Source organism: Diceros bicornis, chromosome 15 (assembly GCF_020826845.1).
Source record: "Diceros bicornis minor isolate mBicDic1 chromosome 15, mDicBic1.mat.cur, whole genome shotgun sequence".
NCBI lineage: Eukaryota > Metazoa > Chordata > Mammalia > Perissodactyla > Rhinocerotidae > Diceros > Diceros bicornis.
The window spans coordinates 2,717,637-2,738,110 of NC_080754.1; the positions used below are offsets into that span (position 1 = coordinate 2,717,637).

Consider the following 20,474-nt stretch of genomic DNA (forward strand, 5'->3'; position numbering starts at 1 on the left):
ATTGGCCCTGGGCTAACATCATGCCCATCTTCCTCTAATTTATGTGGGATGCCGCCACAGCACAGCTTGACAAGCAGTGTGTCGGTCCGTGCCCTGGATCCGAACCTGCGAACCCTGGGCCACCGAAGCAGAGCTGTGAACCTAACTGCTACGCCACAGGGCCAGCCCCTCCCTTCCATTATTTTATACTGTTCCAGCACTTCAAGAGTTCCTTTTAAACTTGTGTCCACTGAGTTGAGAAAGCCAAAAGAAATTCACTTCCAACATTTCAGCATTAAGACTTTTCATTTGGTTTCCAGGTTTGTGGGTGGAAATTGCACCTGCTTCTCATTAAATGATATTACCTTTTTCCTAATTCTGCTTGCTGGAAAACATGACAGACTGAATATGCTAAAAATACAAGATGACTGATCATATCTGGTTATTTACCTCTCACAATGGCTCCACACATGAGTTGGTTTTATTCAGTGGAGCATTAGCCATAGAAATATTAAGGAATCCTTATTCCTTCTTGTGGGGACTGTCGTTTAAACATATAACAAATCAATTTACAATTCATTAACACTGGAAAAGAAAATCAGCTCTTTAACTCTTAGAATATGTATGAAATCCCTGACTACAAGGTTATATTCATTTGAAGAATCTCTTCCCAAGCAAGCTATAATTACCACTATAGTTGGTTTGATAATTGCCACCCTCTCCTCCCCAACACCCACCTCCACCTCCACCTCCAAATGGCAAACTACTTTGTTGAGACAGTTTCTCTGTCCTGAGACGCCAAATTAACAAGAAAGGGATGTTCCCGAATTAACCGCAGCAGAGAGATAATATGTGAGGGAAGTGGTTTAACTACTTAAACTCATCTTCTACTTCAAATTGAGAAAAGGAATAAGGGACTTTTCAATCTACATCACCCTCCAGCGAAGGGAAAGAATTTAAGTGAGGAGATTATAAACTAGAAGGAGGGCCAGGGCTATTTCTAAGGCTCACGTGATGTCTCCAAGAGTGGTCCAAGGACCATCTGCATCAGAATGTTGCACCCTTGCTCACCAGAGTTCTGACTCAGAAGGTCAGAGCAGGGCCAGGACATAAGCATTTTTAAGCTCTCCCAGGTTGTTCTTCTGCACAATAAGTTTGAGGCTCACTGCACTGGCAGAGGAAGGAGAGCTGAGACAGCCGATGCCAGGATGGGATGACCTGGAAAAGCTGGAAACAGATGCAGAAACCTGGATCCAGACACCTGGACAGATGACTTATGCTGGGCAACCTTAAGATTCACTGCAGGGCATTTAGTACTGAAAAGCAGAGGAAAAAGATGCTCCTGAGTTATTTATTATCTGTTTTCCAGCTAGTACTTTAGCATAAACTAAACCAGATGAGCCCAGCTAGAAGCAATGAAAATAACCCAAGGCAGCCAAGGAAGTAGAAGCAGGTAACAAACCAGTGTTGAAGAAGGCAGGGATAAGTTAAATAAGGAACCAGGTGTTCAAAACTGGAACTAAGGCTGAGTTGTTTTTCCTATACTATCTATATGTATTTACAAGAAAAGAAAGTGATATTAACTAATCAATTTCTTCTGTAGAAATACATATCACCTTAAATAATTGAGTGATTGAATTAAGACCATATATGAGTTAATAAATGATAACTGTTATCTGTGCCTAAAGCGATATTGTCAACGTGACCATGTGCAGTAAGATACAGATTGTCTGTTCTCCTTTCCTCCAGTCTAAACTTAAGGAAGTCAAGAAAAGCATAGCATTTCCGAATCATTGTCAGGTCTAAGTTTACCTAGAAATAGGCTTTACCAGCACTATTTTGAGAAGCACTGATCTTCTCATGGGGATCTATCCCATCCTAGAACACAGTAGGCAAACAGTAATAAAAGCGGGCAGCAGACAGAGTACTCACGGAGCAATTATTGCTAAAAATGGGCATTTCAGCTCCTCCTCTAAACTGACTTTACTACCTCTTGTTTGTTCACTTTTGAGATTTTCTTGCAAGAGCATGTTTCTAAGGAGAGCTGGCCAACGCTTACCTCGGTATGTTAAATGGCTTTCAAAATCTAAGAAGCAACAAACTGAATATCATCCATATTGCCACAAATTTGCATTGATCTTTTAATTCCTGCAAATTCATATTCAGTAAAGGTTTGCTGTGTGCTTATTACCTATAAAACCATACCTAAGATATTTGGAAAAATACCAAGATGCATAAGAAATGATCTCCTGTCCTCCAGGAGGTAGCCATCTAACGTGGCAACGAGCAAAACAGAGCACGTCCACAGCAGTCCATGACTTCTTCAGATACTGAAGAAGTGGCAGATGAATAGACAACCACACATTCACGTTTTTCAGCTATTCCTATTCATCATTCTAACTGCCTGAGGGCTGTGAGCACTCCACCCCCAACCAAGAAAGAGTAGCAGTTACACAGCTAATGACAGACTTGGGCCTTTGATGCCCACCCTTCCCTCCAGGATAGACAGTGGGTGCTCTCCAGGAACAAGTGCAGTCTGGCCGTGGAAGAGGCTACAGGAACACAGGAAATGGCTATGATCTGTAGTTTTCCTCCCTGTCACTGTGTGGGGTTTGTCCTTTACAGCCAGAGTTTCTGGAAAGGGAGAGACCACAGGACTGGGACGTAAATTGGGGAAAACCTAATGCCTTAAAGTTCGAAGGGTCCAGGAAAGACTCTAGGGGTTTATTCTACGGCTGGAGGGGGGCGTCTTCTGCTCATTTCTCCCATGCCCTCGCCACGCCCTGATCACACCCTGACCACACCCTCACTGTCTTCTGACCACACCCCGACCATGCCCCAACCACGCCCTCATTGTGTCCTGACCACGCCCTGACCACACCCTGACCATACCCTCACTGTGTCCTGACCACACCCTGACCATGCCCTGACCACACCCTCACTGTGTCCTGATCACACCCTGGCCACGCCCTGACCGTACCCTCACTGTCTGCTGACCACGCCCTGGCCACACCCTGACCATGCCCTCTCTGTGTCCTGACCATGCCCTGAAGCTAGATCAGACGTGGAATGTTGAGTGGTAGTGGCTAAGTGAGCTGATTGAACTTTTTACAGAAATATAATAAAAATATGTTTTCTGGAACCTGTCAGCTCACTTTCTGTGAAACCATCATTACATTTTACATCAACAGCTAGGTAATAAAATTTTGATTCCAAGTATTCAAAACTTTAATGGAGCAGGGAGGGAGGAGTGGGACGAAAAGAGAAGAGAAAATTGAATTAAGGTAATTAACAGGAAGGACTACTTCAGTGTGTCACTCCTCGTTTTAAATATTCACAAGATGTGGGATTATTAAAATATTCTCCAACTAATTCAGTCTTTTATTTTGTTATAGTACACTTCCCAGGAATTAAAACTTACATAGATCCAGATACGTATGAAGACCCGTCCCTTGCAGTCCATGAGTTTGCAAAGGAGATTGATCCCTCAAGAATTCGCATTGAGAGAGTCATCGGGGCAGGTAAACAGAAAGTCTACACTTTTGAAGATATGATTCCTTAATGGTTTTGTAACTGGTTTATCAACATAATATTTTAAATCTTAGCAGTTTTCGTCATTGAAAAATTTTAAGAAATGAGAAGTAAAATTATCATATATATGTTATGTTATTTTCTTTAAAAGCATTAAATAATCACCCATATTCAGTTTCCAGTGATAAAAATTCACAAAAGTTATTTTTAACATCCCGTAGTCTTCTTTCATTATGAAGATAAATTATAATGAAACCAGAGTGATTCCGGAAATTATTTTGAAAATGCACCTTCAGGAGTTTGTCATTGATTAGTGTAGATTTACTCAAGCCCCAGAATCTCTAGATATATACTATTAGTATTCATATTGGTGACCTTGAGGCTCTGCAAGACCCAGAAGTGTTCTGAGAATCATTGAGGATAAATTAGGTTCCATATGACTTTATATCATTTTAATGCAAATTAGTAATTTTCCCTATGTAGAATGTTTAAACACGCAGACCACCATATTATTCAACTATTCTGTGTAAGTACAAATTTGTTGTGAATCAGCCCCCAAGAATTTGTTCTGCTTTACTTAGGGCAGAGGCTAAGCCAACGTAACAAGGAGACCACAGAGAATCTGCTCCTCTTTCACATCCTTGACCCCAGGTGAGCAGTCCAAGCTGGCAGAGGACCTCTCATTCAGGAGGCCTTGAAAGGACCTGAGGTCCTTTGCCTCTGTGCTCTGCCTTCCCCTAGCATGTCATCCTGCTCTGGATGGTCAAAGCTGGGTCCCTGGCACACCTGCCCAGCCTCTGAGAAGAAGGAAAAAGTTCAGTCTCTTTGGCTTTGTCTTTAAGCCAAAATTAACCTGGAAATTACAAACATGTCTATTCACGTCTCAATGGTCCAAATACAATCACTTGGACACACTTAAATGCAAGAGAGTTTGGAAATAGAATCTCTGACCCGGCAGCCATGCATGCAGCTGAAAAGGGGAGAGGGATGGTTTACTAAACAGAGAAGGGAGCCTGGAGTCTGAAGGGGTGTTGGCCTCCTCTAGATGCTGGATACTGTGTAATCCTTTGGAGAGAAGAGAACAAGGCAAAGCATGACCATTCCAGCCAGGTAGCCTGTCTTTGTTGAGGCCAAAGAAAGTACCTGATTCTCCTTTGTCCCTTTCAAAGCCTTTCTTCACCAGAAGGACCAGCTACATAATTTGCAGGGACCAGTGCAAAATAGAAGTGTAGAGTCCCTTGTTAAAATGTTGTTAAGAATTTCAAGACAGTGACAACAGAGCGTTAAACAGATGCAGGGCCCTCTAACCTCAAGGTTCTGTCTGCCGCCGCCACCGCCACCCATGAAGCTGACTCTCTCTCCCAGGTACACGGAGAACTGGCACTACCTCAAGAATTCCAGCGACATCTGGAGACAGCCCTTCCACCCAGCACTTCATTCCCTACGCACAGTGGATCGTCTCCACTCTCGCCAGGCCAGGTGTCCCTCTGAAAGCTAACACAAGGGCCCTGAACACTTAATCCTAATGCTCATGGGCAAAGAGGCTGTTTTATCAGAAAGAGTAAGAACCTGGAATGAAACCAGGTTCTGTGTCCTCTTCTGCTGAGCATAAAGCACGGCAACAGCATTAAGGCATCATTGAAGAGTGGTGGCATTACATCCATTTAATCTGGGGGTTCGTTTTGTTAAGACACCAGAGGAATAGAGAAGAGTGGAGGTTGAATAATTCCATTGCCACTGTATTTGGCATTCTTCCTCCGGCCCCGAGAAACAGTGAGGCGTCCTCTGATACTGCAGAGTTCAGTACTCATGTAGATATGGCAGAAGCATTTTCTGTCCTAGCCTTTTGTGCATAAATTAAATGCCAATGTCTGAAATTATAATGTTGAGAAATAAAATCAAGTATCTGAAGTGTAAACAAAGAAATTCAATTTTTCTTTAGTTTTGGGGGTTTCTTTAACCAAAATGTAAATTTTGTCCTAAAAAAAATATAACAGATACTGCCAAAGTAAACCATAGGTGTTAAGGAGACTATTTTAATATTATATTCCCCTTGCTTTGTCTAAATTCTAGTAAGTTGTAATGGGATTCCTCTCATTTGGCAAAGACAGAATATCTAAATCATGTAGTCAATCTGTACATCAGTGTCTCATTTTTATATGTATTCATCTTTAACTTTCAACTTTCAAATGATATACTGAGTGTGCTTTTACTGTCTATTTTCAGGAAAATCACAAAAATAAAAATGCTTTATGAGACAAAGCTATTGTAATATAACTTTCAGCTTTGTGCCCTGGCCAGTACTGCTGAGTTAATTAGCTCCGTTAGGTCAGGTCCCTAAAAGTCTATTTACATGTGAAAAAAACTAATGAATGTGTGGACATATCCCATAGCAGCAGTGTGGAGAAAGCATTTTTCAGTCAAACTAAAGAATGAAGAGAGTTATGTAGTATCTATGGCATCGTTGCACAACTGGTTACTTGCCCAACTTGTTACTGCAAATACTTTCCTTAGGTTGTCTCATATCCTTTGCCTTTTCCCCACCTATTTGATTGTTTCTTCTCAGACTCCGTTTCCTCACCAGCTGTGTGCTGGTGAAGTGTGAGTTAAATGACTCAGTGGTGTGGATGCTGGACAGAGGAGGGGTGGAGTGAGGGCGGTGGAAGAGAGAGGCAAGATGTGAGGCCTCTATCGCTGTCAGGTCTGATTAAGGCGTTGAGTCACAATAAAGAGGGGTACTTAAATTCTCAATTCATTGCTGAGGAAAAATCCACAGACCTGCATGTTTTTTGGTGAAGAAATAGTTAAGAGTGCTTTCCAGGTTTCTAGTTGGGAGACACAATATGTAATCATTAAATATTTCTCAAATGTGCTATTAAAAAATGAACCCAAAAATAGCCACATTAAAATTTTAAGAAAAGAACATAGAAAATGATATCACGCCTAACCCAGGACGTTTTTCAACACGTTCACTGAAAAATGTTTATTAGATGGCTAATATCTACTTATAAAAAGACACTGTGCTAATTTGTTTTTTCGTATGTCACTATGCTTATCAAAGACATACATATTCAACCTATCTTCCATAACCTTTGTCCGGGGATTTTCAACTTTATAACTATCCAAATATTGCGTGACAAATCCTTAGAAAATTTAATATATCCAATATCTAGGCTGTATATATATTCTTAAAATTCCCTATTTTTCACTGTAAATTTTACTGTTTTTTAAGCGAGTATTCTAGGACACTTTTTTTTTTTATATCACTATTCTGTTTAATAGTGGCGGCTTATCTTTGTTCATCAATACTGGCCTGAATTTCCATGAAAATGCACATTTCCATTTAAATGAAGTGAGCAGCTCTCTTGCATAGAAGACTATCAAAATCATCTATCTCCTTTGACTTTTTTGCATCATAAAATGAAACACTGTGGCCAGAGGACTGTACAACAGAAATTCTCAGGCTAAAACAGCAAAGTCAGATTAGGGTAGAGTCATTATTTTACATATATCTTGAGAGATAATGAGAAAACTGGTAAACTGCATTTTAATCATGGACTGGGAAAGGTCATTGAAAGGCTACCCTTTTTTCAGGGTGATGCTGAACTGAAACCATTATCAGAAAAACTTGCCTAGCAGAGAATCTATAATTTTGAAACATTGTTCCGTTGAAAAAAATCCTTCTTGTGTCTCTAAGCCCATAGGGCACCTTCTTATCCCTGACCTTCCCTCTTTCCCTAGTCTCAGTGGAAATGCACAGCATCTCCCCGTCACTTATATTCTGTCCCTTTATCTATACAAAACTCATTATTGCCTCCACTATTAGCCTGCTCTTCTCTTAGATTAGTGTCACCGTATTTTTTCTCTTCATAGAATAGTCAGCAAATTTTAACTGTTGGTTTCTCAGCAATCATCTGCAAGTAAAAGAAAGTCAGAAGGACCACACAAAGGATATAAAAAGTGAGTGTCAAACCAGCGATGTGGCTCCATTATTGCCTCTCACGGCGCCCCCCACCGGCCCCGTTTAGGTCATGGTTACACATGATGACATGCAAGGCAAAATGCTGACTCTGCGTGCCTCTCCCCCAGCCAGCTTCTCCCTACTCCAGGATCTGTTATCTTTTAGTTGTCTTAAAGAAACTCTCTCATCCCCTTTATTCTTTTAGTTCCTCTCCTACAGCTATATTATGTTTTCTTGCAACATGACAATGAGAAATGTAGGCAGTATTCCAGAAGTTGTTTCACAATTCACTTTTTGCCAGCAGAATCGTGTGTTTATGGCCCATTTCCTCTATATTTAGATGACATGATTTTATCAGATGTAAATTTTGTTCTTGTCCATCAACTTAAAGTATTTATGGTGGAGGTGAGATTAATTTTCTTTTCTATTCTTGGAGACTCCTTTGCCCAACCAATAGACTGAAAATAGAATCAACAACAGATTCTGGCGAGACCTTTGTACCTTTTACTCAAGAATTTCATAGCTTTCTAAATCAAATGATGTAATGAAAGATGGGCTTTATCCATTCTCCCTGGACATTATGATATAAGTAAAGAAAACGCAGACTGAAGCCAGACAGACCCAGGCTTGAGTCACAGCTCTGCTACTAATTCACTCGGTGCCCTTCAGCAATTTAGTAATCTCTCAGAAATTTGGCTTGCTCATCTGTACAATGAATTCATAATAATAATCACTATCTTGCAGGATTAATGTAAGCATTAGAGATGATACGTGTTGAGGACCTGCCATACAATAGGCATTCAATAAAAGGGTAGGAACATGACTATTAGGTTAAAAGTAAATACAGTTTTTATATTTACTGAGATGGCTGAGAAGAATGACTCTCCATGCTCAACTCTCAAGATGTTTTATGATGTAAGCATCTGCCCATGAAGAATTCAGAAGTCACTGCCTTCAGTAACTTAGGAATGATATCTATAATTTTTCAGTTAGTTTAAAATTAGTAATTAAAAATGAAGTTTCATTTTTGTCAGTACATTAAGCTATACCCATATCAATAAATTCTTTCTTTTATTTTTCTTTTTAATTAAAGAAACTCAAAACTTAATTTTCCCTCTATCTTATGAGGTTTTATTTATTTTGTATGTTTTTGTTTTTGATTTAAACTTAACAAGCCATATGATGAAATCAGTTTAATAAAAGGAAATTTATTATAAAGCTATTGTAATCTGGTCTATCAGTTTTTGGTACATCTAAGAAATTCATAAGTTAATTTATCAAGAATAGTACTATATATCAACTTAAAAGACTTTAAGTTAGTTTTATTTACTCACATTTCAACACATTTGCTATCTCACATATGCATTTTCCAATCTTACAAGTTGCCTCATCATGTAGTTATTTGGTAAATACTTGTTTAATAAATGAGTAAATAAATGAATGACTGAAAGGATATAGAATTATTTCTAAGTAATTATTGTAAATGACTATCTGTATTGACAGAAACCTTACTATGCAGTATAAGTTAAATTACAACACAATTAAAATATCATAAAATCAAATATATAATATATACAAAATAAAAATAAGACAAAAGATCAAATTTATAGAGGACAATTGTGAATTATAGTAGTTGCAATACTTTATATTAATAATTTGCTTGATAAATTAAACCAAAATTATAGCACTTATTATATATCTTTGTATTGACGTAGTAAAACACAGAATCTTACAGAAAAGCTTGCATTGACATTTTAGTTTTGTATAGAGTTTATATAACAGACAAGGGAATTTTGATTAGTTTTTTATAACTTGCAAAGAACTTATTAATTTTTCAAACATTTTTCCTTTGGCTTTTTCTTCTGATTTGTGTATTGCTGAAATATTTGGGGAAATAAACGAAACTTGATAGCTATTTTCAAAAAAGTACTCCAAGGAGACAAGAGAAGACTGGGTACATCTTATGTAGAAAGAAGAAAATAACAAAATGATACATTCTCTTCAGGCAGAGGCAAAAACAGAAAAGAAGACCCAGTCATCAGCAGCAACCATTTTTACCACTTTTATTACTTATAGTATATTAATTATCTCTTGCTGCAAAACAGATTACCCCAAAACTTAAAACAAGAACATTTACTGTCTCCCAGTTTCTACAGGTCAGGAATTCAGGCATGGCTAAGCCCTGCCGGGTTGCTCACAAGGTTGCAATCCAGGTGTCAGCTAGGGCTGTGGTCTCATTTGAAGGATCCCCTGGGCAAAGATCCACTTCCAAGCTCATTTATATGGCTGCTGTCAGCACACAGTTCCTTGAGGGGTGTTGCACTGAAGGCCTTGACTCCTCACTGCCTGTTGGCTGGAGAACACTCTCAGATTCCTGCCATGGGGGCCTCTCCAACATGGTAGCTTATTTCCTTAAAGCCAACAAGAGAGTCTGCCAGCAAGATAGAAGTCACAATCTTTTGTAACCTAATCGTGGAAGTGACATCACATCACCTTTGCCATAATCTATTGATTCTAGGTATGATTCTAGGTACGGCACACAGTGAAGTGGGAGGTGGGTCACACAAGGGCATGAGTACCTGGATTCAGGGATCATTGCAGGTCATCTTAGAAGGCTGCCTGCCACATATAGTAATTTTCCAAACTTAAAGTTCATTTGGAGTTTTAAGTTTAATAGGAATTTATTAAAGATGGCAGGCTCTTATTCAGACTAAAATCTACGGAGTAAGTTTGGATAAAAATTGGATGCAGTTCTGAATTTCTCTCCTGTTAAGATGTAAAAGGTTGTTTATGCTCTACAATTATTTAACAATGCCACACACTCAGTAATGCTGCCTGAGAGACCGAGTGTGCTCTACAAGGGTGGACAGTAAGATGTGAATTAAGGTCATCGATATGACTGTATGATTTGCTTATGTCATACTGAGTCCGTCTAGCGTGAGGTAATTAGTAGATTGTTCCCAGAGTGACACTTGTGTTCTCAATCTGGTGTCTATGTATTTAACTAATGACTTTTGTCTTTATAGCCCATCCCAGTTATGTATTGCTATGTAACAAACCATCCCAAAACTAAATGGCTTCAAATAATAATCATTTCATTTACTCTAAACATTCTGTGGGTCAACAATTTGGCCTGGGCTCAGCTGGAGCTGGAGGTTTTGTCCTCTGGTCCCACCTGGGGTCACTGCTGTGAGCGGTGGCTCAGCTGGACGGTGTTGCTGTGACATGATTGGTCTAGGAGACTCGGAGCAGGGATGACTCGTCTCTGCTTCCTGTGGCTTCTCCGCCAGCAGCAGGCTAGATGTGGCAGTCTCAAGACAGTGTTCTAAGCACGTGAGAGAGAGTTGTAAGGCCTCTTTAGGTCTTGGCTCTGAGCTCCTACAACATAATTCTGACACTTTATGTTGGTCACAGCAAGTTGCAAGGCCAGCCCAGATTTAACAAGATGGAGAAACAGATTCTGCCTCTTGAGGAGAGGAGCAGCAAAGTCACATTGCAAAGGGGCATGCATCCAGAGTTGGGAGGGATCTGTGCTCTTTTTACAACCTACCGCATAGCTGATAGTTTAAAAAAACAAACTGAATCATTATTTTTCAAGCCTGGTATGGCTCACAGATTATGATTTATTTCCCATTTTGTTTATTTAGACCATTTTTGCTTTGTACTCCTAATGAATGAGATTCATGTTTTCCTTGTTTAGTGACTATTTATTTATCTGCCTGGGATAGGTACTATGAGATTTACAAAAAAGAAAAACAAAGGAGCTCAGGCTTAGGAGGGAAGCTAAGGAAAGTATAATATGTGAGGTAGAGCAGAGAGGTAGCAAGGACCAGGCAGAAAGAAGATGCGTCATCAGTGAACAAATCACATGCATAAATCGCCATTAAAAACCACTGCAGAGTGAGCAATCAGATGGGGTTAGGGAGCTGGCGTTTGTACACATTCTTGACAGATAAGGAGTGCCAAGATGAGGAAAGGGCAGTTTGGACAGAGGAAGAGAGATAGAAGTAGTAGAATAAGAGGTGGGAGATTGTGAAGGTGAATTTTGGGCAATTTCAAGAGTTTTAGAGTTTGACGACACTGGCTGTTTATTATATCTAATTTCTCTTCCAAGACTAGGCTTTTCCTCTTTCTTGACACAAATATAACTCCAGCCCTGCTTCTTGGCTGTTAGTAATGGTTACTGCCTTTTTAGTTTGGTGACTTTTTAGTTTTTAATGACATACAAAGTTTAAAATAATTAAAGAAAAGAATGATTTTTTCTTTTCTTGAGCAAATAAAAATAAAATGCCTTTGCTACTTCACAATTGTTGTGAGAAGCGAATGAGATGAAGTAGATTCTATCCGACCATCCAACCTTTCTCAGGACAGCACCAGTGAAAGTGTTCATTGCCTCACCCGGCAGCCCATTCCCTTCGGAACAGTTCCAATACATCAAAAATCTTTGTGAGTAAAAATGTGCTTCCTTGTAACACTGTGTATAATCTTATATCGCTACCCACTGGTACTGGTTCTGAAAAACTGAACTTAGACAGAGTAAACCTAATCCTTCTTCTACACGAGATCATGACCCTTTAACTAGGTGAAGACAACATGTGAACCTCATAAATCTTTCTTTTCCAATCTAAATTGTTTAAACCTTTCAACCATTTCCATCTGCCGTGATTTCTGGATACTTCATCATTTTGATAACCTTCCTCTGGAGAACTAGAGTTTTTCTCAGTCTTTTCAGATTTGAACCCAGTATTCCAAATATTTTCTAATAAATGCAGAAAACACAGGGCTGGCACCTTTCCTGCTGTGCCTCGGTTATTGCAGCCTGGGTTTGCATTTGCTTTGTGAACAGGTGCCATACGCTGTTGGCACAGAAAGATCTTACTACCAGCCGACCCCCGGTGGTCTTTCTCAGATGAGTCGCTTTTAAGCCAGGCCTGTTTCTATACTTGTCCGACTGACTTGGTGATGCTCAGTGCAAGGCTGTATTTTATTTACATACCTGTACCATATCTCTATATAAACCACGTATATTCTCTATCTATCCAAATTTATATGTGCTTTCTCATATTCCCATTTTATAAATATTCCTATTAAATTTCATCATGTTTCTATAAGGGAATTTTCCTAAAGTGTCCAGGTCCTTCTCCGTCTCAGTTAGATCAGCCAGCACAACTTCCCTTATCATCTGTGGGTTGTTCTGCCTTGTAGGTTGACTGTGTGTCTCTGTCATAACTGAGCTCAGAGTTCCCTGTGCACTCTCTAATTTCTTCTTCATTGGGACAATTGTGTTTGCATTGTTGGAATTCTGTATTTTATAGACACCTATCTCCCACTCTTTATAGAATCTCTGATCATGAAATTGTACCCAATCCATGTACGTTTTTTAAACTGCCACCCTGAAGTTTAATGTCTACAGTGTGGCCAGGGCTCTTTTCCTGGGCTGTTAGATATTTTAAAATGAAAATGGTCAATTTTTCCCAAATTCCCACCCCTTACACTTCATGGGTCTTTATTCAGAACTAAGTCCAGATAACAGTTCCTGTTGACTTTTTGAAAGATGGAAACAGCAGCGAGGCAGGTATTTCATTATTGCTTTCATGGTGGAGAAAATAAACTCATAGGTTGGGAAAGTGTGTTATGTGAGGATTGCTGAGACTTGGAGCACATGGCCTTTCCATGTGGTGTCATGTGGTTCCTTGTTTAAATGGTAACCTTTGATATTCTGTTCCTGCCAGAATCTCTCCTATGCTTCCCTCCCTTGCTTCATCCTATCAGGAAACGTAGTCTCTCTTTGATATTGATAGTAGGCAAGAGTTATTAAATGTTCACATGTTTGAAGCAAGCTTTGCATGTATGATCACCTCTTTCAGTCCTCATAACACTAAGAGTCACAAGATTCACATATGTACATTTTGCAGACAAGGAAACTAAGACTTAGAGAAATTAAGGTACTTGGTCAAAGTGAACCAGCTTGTAAATAATAAAGCCAACTTCAACCCCAGAGTGGTCTGAGTTCAGAGCCCACACTCTTATTAACCACAACTTTATCACAAATGGCCTTTTATATTTGTGAATCTAATCTAAACTCTGTGAAGGAATTTCCTCCAGGAGGCTATCTTTTTCTGGCACTTGTACAATTGCTATTTCTTAAACCATCCTTCATTACCACGATCTCCACCTATCCTAGGTGAATTTGGCTGTGTTCCTTGCTTTGGTTCCAGCCACATGTCATTGTCTGTCGACAGTCACTTCCCAGCTCCGTGATGTGAAGACTGCATCATAGTTGCTGCTCTGTCTCCGTGATTTACAGGGGTAGAGTGGGTTGTCCCTGCCACCACCGCCCAACTGTGCGTGCACAGATCCACTGAGAAAGCAACTGCCTTAGCAGGACCAGCATTAATGTGGATGTTGACTGTTGTCCTGAGGTCATTCTTCAGGGTGAGATCACAAATTTCCCTCCTTTGAGGCATGGTTCACATGTTCTTACATGCCACATCAGCAAACCCTGTCAGCTCTGCCTTCAAAATATATCCCAGAATCCAACCATTTTTTACCACTTCACAGCTACAACCCTAGCCCTACCCACCAACATCTCTCGTGGCTCCTTCCTCCCACCCTTGCCCCCCTGTGGTGTGTTCTCCACACATAGCACGGAAGATCCCTTGAAATGTGAACCAGATTCTGTTACTCTCTTCTCAAAATCCTCCAGTCCCTTCTTGACTCATTCAGAGTAAAAGCCTGCTCACCTACCTAGCTACCTCTTCAGCTTCACGTCGCACAACCCCTCTCTTGCTCACTGCTCTTGGGAAACAATGGATTCCCTGCTCTTCTTCAAACAGGCCTCACGTACTCCCATCACAAGACCCTTTGTACTTGATGTTCCGTCTGACTGCAAAGCTCTTAGCTCCAGTAACGCCACGGCTCCTTCCTCACTCCCCACTCCTCCAACCTCAGGGACAATGTGACTCCTCAGAGAGACCTGTAAGGACGTTTATGAAGAAGCAACCTTCCCTCCACACTCCCTCCCCGCTCACCTGCTTTTTCTCTGCTCAGTTATCACCAACTGACATGTATTTGTTTTGTTTTTCCCATTGTCTGTCTCCCTCTGTGTCTCTTACTCACTGCTGTACCTTAGCCCTTTCGACAATATTTGGCCTGTGGTAGGTGCTACAAAACTTTAACAAATGGGTATAGAATTTACAGTTTACAGAAATGATGAAAGTATTTATTCATCCATTAAATGAGTTTTATCCTCAAAAGGGTTATAGCCTAGTGTAGGATTGGGGTTAGGGGAACGAGGTAGAAATTCACCTTATACATTCCCAGTGTTGAGTGTTGTGATGGAGGCAGGATAAGGATGCACCAGCCTCTCAGCAGAAAGGCAGGTGAGTTAAATTGAGGGATCAGGGAAGACCGACCCAAGAGATGGCTTCATCCTGCAGAGATTGGAGAGCAATGAAGAATGTTAGGAGAATTACAGTCAGATTTGCAATTAAAATGATCTCTTGGATGTCTTGTGGAGGAAGATTTCAATAGACAGTGCGTGGCAGCAAAGAAACCACGAAGAATTCAGGGACTCATGGGAGCAGTACACACAGAACAAGTCTGTTTTCTGACTAGGAGAAAGAACACAGGATATTTAGGGGAAGATTTGACACGTTGAGTTTATGGGGAAGAATCCAGTAGCGTCCAAGCCAACAATGAAAGTCTAAGCTATTGTGTTGTTTTTGTTTGTGAATATAATCTGAATCCTCAATTTTAGAGAGTTTTCAGTTCTAAGTATGTACTTTATGTTTAGATGTTATGATAATGACTTCTACAAAAAGGTGAAAATCACTCTGCTCTTGATATAGTAGATAACACCTCTTTACCCATTATCTATGCATCCTATGAAGACAAGAAATGATTGAGAGGCGATAAAGAGGTTAGTTGCAGTGCAGAGCCCTGCCCGGAGGAAGCAAATCCACAAGATGCAGTTCCCTTTTTCTATGCACAGGACCAGGTCAGTGAGAGCAAAGTGGAAAGTGAATTCTTCCCAAGACCGGGCAGGAATGTCCTGCTTGAGGGAGCTGTGAGTAAGGGTTAGAGGGCTTTGCCCAGCTCCACATTGGGTAGTGGGCCCAGTCACTGCAGAAGCCTGGACCTGGCTAAGGATAGAAAAAGGAAGAGGTAGCGGGCCAACCCCATGGCCTAGTGGTTAAGTTTGCATGCCTTGCTTTGGCGGCCCGGAGTTCCCTGGTTTGAATCCTGGGCACAGACCTACACACCGTTCATCAAACTGTGCTGTGGCAGCATCCCATATACAAAATAGAGGAGGACTGGCACAGATGTTAGCTCAGGGCCAATCTTCCTCACCAAAAAAAAATAAATAAATAAAATTAAAATTAAAATTTACTAAAAACAGGGGCTGGCCCGGTGGCGCAAGCGGTTGGGTGCACACTCTCTGCTGTGGCAGCCCAGAGTTCACCGGTTCGGATCCCAGGCGCGCACCAACGCACTGCTTGGTGAGCCATGCTGTGGAGGCGTCCCACATAAAGTGGAGGAGGATGGGCATGGATGTTGGCCCAGGGCCAGTCTTCCTCAGCAAAAAAAGAGGAGGATTGGCAGATGTTAGCACGGGGCTGATCTTCCTCACACACACAAAAAATTTACTAAAAACAAAAATTTAAAAAAAGAAAAATGAAGAGGCAGGGAAGAGAGTTAAATATTGTTTTTTAAAAAGTAAATTTAAAAACCAATAAATGTGGTTGTTTTACATTTGATGCATTAGCCTGTCAGGGGTCACGTGTCAGTTGAGGGGACAAATTTCCACAGGACAGGAGAACAGTGGCACCCTTTACTTTACTCTGTGGAGTTTATCAGCACTCTCCACAAAAGCAATAGTCAAATTTTAATTTTAAAAACAGTGGCCTGTGCATATCTAAAATGTTAAAGAAAAGAGAAGGTCTTGTGGTGAAAAGCACAGGTCGCCGCTGCTGCCTGACCCCCGTCCGGCTCCCGGTCCTGTTCGCCTGTGGCGGTCCTCATCTGGCGCTGTGCTTTCATCCGGATGGCTACTTCCACGTGCATCCTAAGGTTAGACGTTCTCTACTGACTTCCTGTTATCACAGATAAAGACTCAGCTTCCTCCCAGCACCCACCTCTCCTCTTAGTATAGCCGTTACCTTTGTGACTGATGCTATCTTTGTAACGGTACATATTATATTTAAGTCTCTATATATTACTTCAACAAATATAGGCACTCTTTTTAATACTTATGGTAGTTTCTTACCTACAATCAAAATGGAAATGTAAATTATTTTCCAAGTACTAAACTAATATTTGTAAATGTTTGGGCCCTTCTGCTAAGATTTCGAACGTGGGAGCTCCTGGTAGTCGGATGTCCTTTTCTGCTAAGCTGGGAAGAGAGAAAGGGTTAGCCTTTCTTAACCTGACTGCTGAATTGTGGAGGTGCTTTCTGATGAGGCCACCTTCTCCGGAGTAGGTTTGCTGTTCTGTGTCCTCTTGGTAATGCTCTTATAAATCGTGGCTGACCTTCTCTGGAGCAGGGCTTGGCAAACTCTGGCCCATGGCCAAACTGCCTGTTTTACTGGGACACGGCCACACCCATCTGTGTACTTGTTGTCTATAGCTGCCCTCGTGCTACAGCTGCAGGATCAACTAGTTGCAACAAAGCTGGAATTTTCTGCAAGCCTAAAATAGTTATTATCTGGCCCTTGACAGAAACATTTCCCAGCCTGTGCTCCCGACCTCTCTAGACTGGAGCATCATTCAGTACATCCAGACTCTGCCACGTGAGCGACTGCTTCCTGAAGCCCGCTCTCCTGCTCCCATTTGCTCTGACGCACGGATGGGTGTCATCCTTTCTCCTGGTCACTTAACTGAGTTGGAGCCATTATTTCCTGTATCCCGTGATCTTTCTTTCTCCGATTTACCATCTTCATTTTGCCAGAACAAATAAATATTCCATTCGTTTCGTAACTAAAGAGTGGAGAGTTTGCAGAGGAGTTACATTTTCTGAATTCTTTTATATCTGAAAATGTCTTTTCAATAAATACAATAAATAACTAGTCAAGGCATAGACTTGTAAGTTAAAGATACTTTTCCCTCTGAATTTTAAGGACATGGCTCTGCTGTCTTTTACCAGGGGGCCCTGCTGCTGACCAGCCCCGTGCCTGGAGGGCTGTCCCTTGAATTCCGTATTAATGTGTTGCACACCCTGAGGCGCTTTCACTCTGGGAATGTGAGCCCTTTGAAACTCTTCATTATTACTTCTATGCAGTTTCCTCACTTGAGTTCTCTTTATTCTCTGTGGAATTCCTGTTGGTCATTTATGAAACCCCTGGATTGAGATTTTACCCTCTTAAGCATTAAACTCATATCTGTGGTGTTTGGGTTTGTTCTTTGTAAATGTAGATCTGTTCTATTTTCTAGCAGACTTCCTCAACTGTATCTACATATGTTTCAAGACTTCTATTGAGTATTTTCTTCTGCTATGATTTTAGTTTCCAGATATCTCTCTAATTTTCTTATTATTTCTTTCTTTCGGCGTGCAGATCTTTCTTGATAGATGAACTATCTTGTCACACGTCATCGCTGTTCCTTTTAGTGTCCTTGTTTCTATTTTATTATTTTTGCCTCTCTTTCATGTTGGGGACTCTTCTCATGTCTAGTGATCCTTGGCTTTCCATCGTATTCACTGAGGCGCTGTCAGAGTCTCTGGGTGAGAATGCAGGCATGTCGACATTGGGCCTTACTATGGGTGGTTAGGGGACTTTTTATTGGAGATACTCAAAAGCCAATATGTGGTTTGTATTTTCCCTGGGAATATTCATTTTTTTTCTAGAAAAGAATCTTTTGCTATTTAGTGGGAATTAGTGGTAAACTCTTCCTTGTAAAACTTGCAAACTATACCCTTGCCCTGTTTGGGGCCTGTGCCTCACTCCTGCCCTTGGCCATAATGGGCACGTCTAAGCCAGGAGTCCATCTTTGGTTCTGCCAGGTGAATTTCTCTCCTCAACAAAAGCAACCTCTTGCTTCCCTTTTTATGCCCGTTAATACTCCTCAGTCACTCTCCATCTTCAAAAACTTGCTGAACTCTCGTCCACGGGAGTCTCATCCCTTGTCGTCTGTCCTTAAGAATCTATACCTGGTGTTTTCTTTTTTCTATTACTAGAGTGGCCTCAGAGAGGGGATGAAATAAGCATGTGTTTACGCTACATCTTTAACCAGAAGCCAGGCCTGCTATGTTTTCAGTGCTCATACCTCAAAAATAAAGAGACTCTTCTAATATCTTCTTATATATATTGATTTCTGACTCTCTGACTGAAAATTTATTTGATTAAATAAAACATAAAAGTAAATGATGGATGGAGAAATAGGCTGATCTGCTTTTATCTCAAGATAGCAGCTAATGTGTGGAAATACCAGTTTTATAATATCTCAAATAAAAATTTCTCCATATATGCAGACTAAATGGAATATACTTTACTCTTTAGTTGTGGATTTTTTTTCTGACTGTTGTTCTTTCCTAATCAAAAGGAAACATAGCATCCACGACAGGTGACATGCAGCTTTCACTTATTCCACTAACATGAACATGAACACGCTCATATTTTCCCTGATTCAAGATTTTCTGTACAGGGAAATCGAAAGCAATTATCTGGCCTTCCATTATTTACAAAAGAGAAAGAAACAACAAGTGTTTCACATCTTTCTCTGCTCTGCTGTAGTTTTATATGCCTACACAAAATGCTTTTTAAAAGTTTCTGAAAATTCTATTGTTTATTAATCTCAATTTCAAAGAGTCATATGATATATATTCACATTATTACAAATGCATTTCTCTTTATTTCCATCGGCCTATTGAGTCTTTTAAATTTTATGCTTTTTTCTTTACCTCTTTTGGTTTAAAAATACAGGGCCAAACTTAGAACAGACTTGAAACTTATGATAACATCCAGCTGTCGGCCATTTCTTGAGCTTTTAATCTAATAAATAGGACTAGATGTTATTCATGTGGTTTTAGCAGATCCTCTTGCAGAGCTCAAGGAGTGGAGCTGAACCCGTTATATTCCCTTTCAGATGTGATAAATGGTGCCATCTAATCTTGAGGGGCTGCTGCTCGCCATGACTAATTTGGGGGCACTGAAAATAATATAGGCTTAAATTTGGGGTTGCAGGTACCACACCAAAAGTATAGATTTTTAACTCATTACAAATCTAAGGATCTGCTTAAGAAACATGTTCCTAGATTGATAAGAATTTTCAAAGTCTACATTCCACATCCTATTCCTCTCCTCAAAGACAACAAGATTATCATACTGGAGAGAGCAGTCATCCATCCAGCAGTGAGAGTGTCAGTGGACACCATGGAGAAGAGTGCCTTTGCCTCCCGTTCAGATTCAAAGTATATGGATGTCTTCTGGACGTCCCAAATTAATTAATTCTGTTAGTATCCATGGCTCATTTAAACAAGCTGGAAGGACCTAGTATCTTGTAAATTTTCATAATTTGTTAGTTCAGTAATGTATTTTTAAATTAATTAATTTATGTAAAGCATTTAAAATGGTACCTAGTACCTCCTTGGCTATTATTTTTATTAACTTCACACAATAGGAAGCAATGAGTAAAAGTATATTAAGAAATAGCAGTTTTTCCTAGTTTTGAAATGGCCATGCTCAAGCTCAAATTCTAACACTTTGTAAGCAATAGTTTCATAATTTCTAAGGCAACATCCAGTATTAGGGATAACAGTTCTGGACTTTAGCTTCTTACGTCTCTCAAGAATGAGGTGTATAAAGACATATTCCAAAAATGGAAAGCAAAAATTAACAGTAGTAGTACAATCAGAAATTAATAAATCTGCCAGTATGGTAGGAATTTTTGTGTGTGTGTGTGTGAGGAAGTTAAGCCTGAGCTAATGTCCGTTGCCCGTCCTCCTCTTTTTGCTGAGGAAGAATAGCCCTGGGCTAACATTCGTGCCCATCTTCCCCTACTTTATATG

The 20,474-nt window shown here is 40.3% G+C and overlaps 1 protein-coding gene across 1 annotated transcript in view; it reads left to right on the forward strand.

Moving 5' to 3' along the window:
• The window catches only part of EPHA6 (EPH receptor A6), a 784,796-nt gene that overhangs the window by 569,483 nt on the left and 194,839 nt on the right, over window positions 1–20,474 (forward strand). The window contains 1 exon segment of the mRNA XM_058555640.1: window positions 3,375–3,500. Within this exon segment, the coding sequence (XP_058411623.1) occupies window positions 3,375–3,500 (126 nt within the window).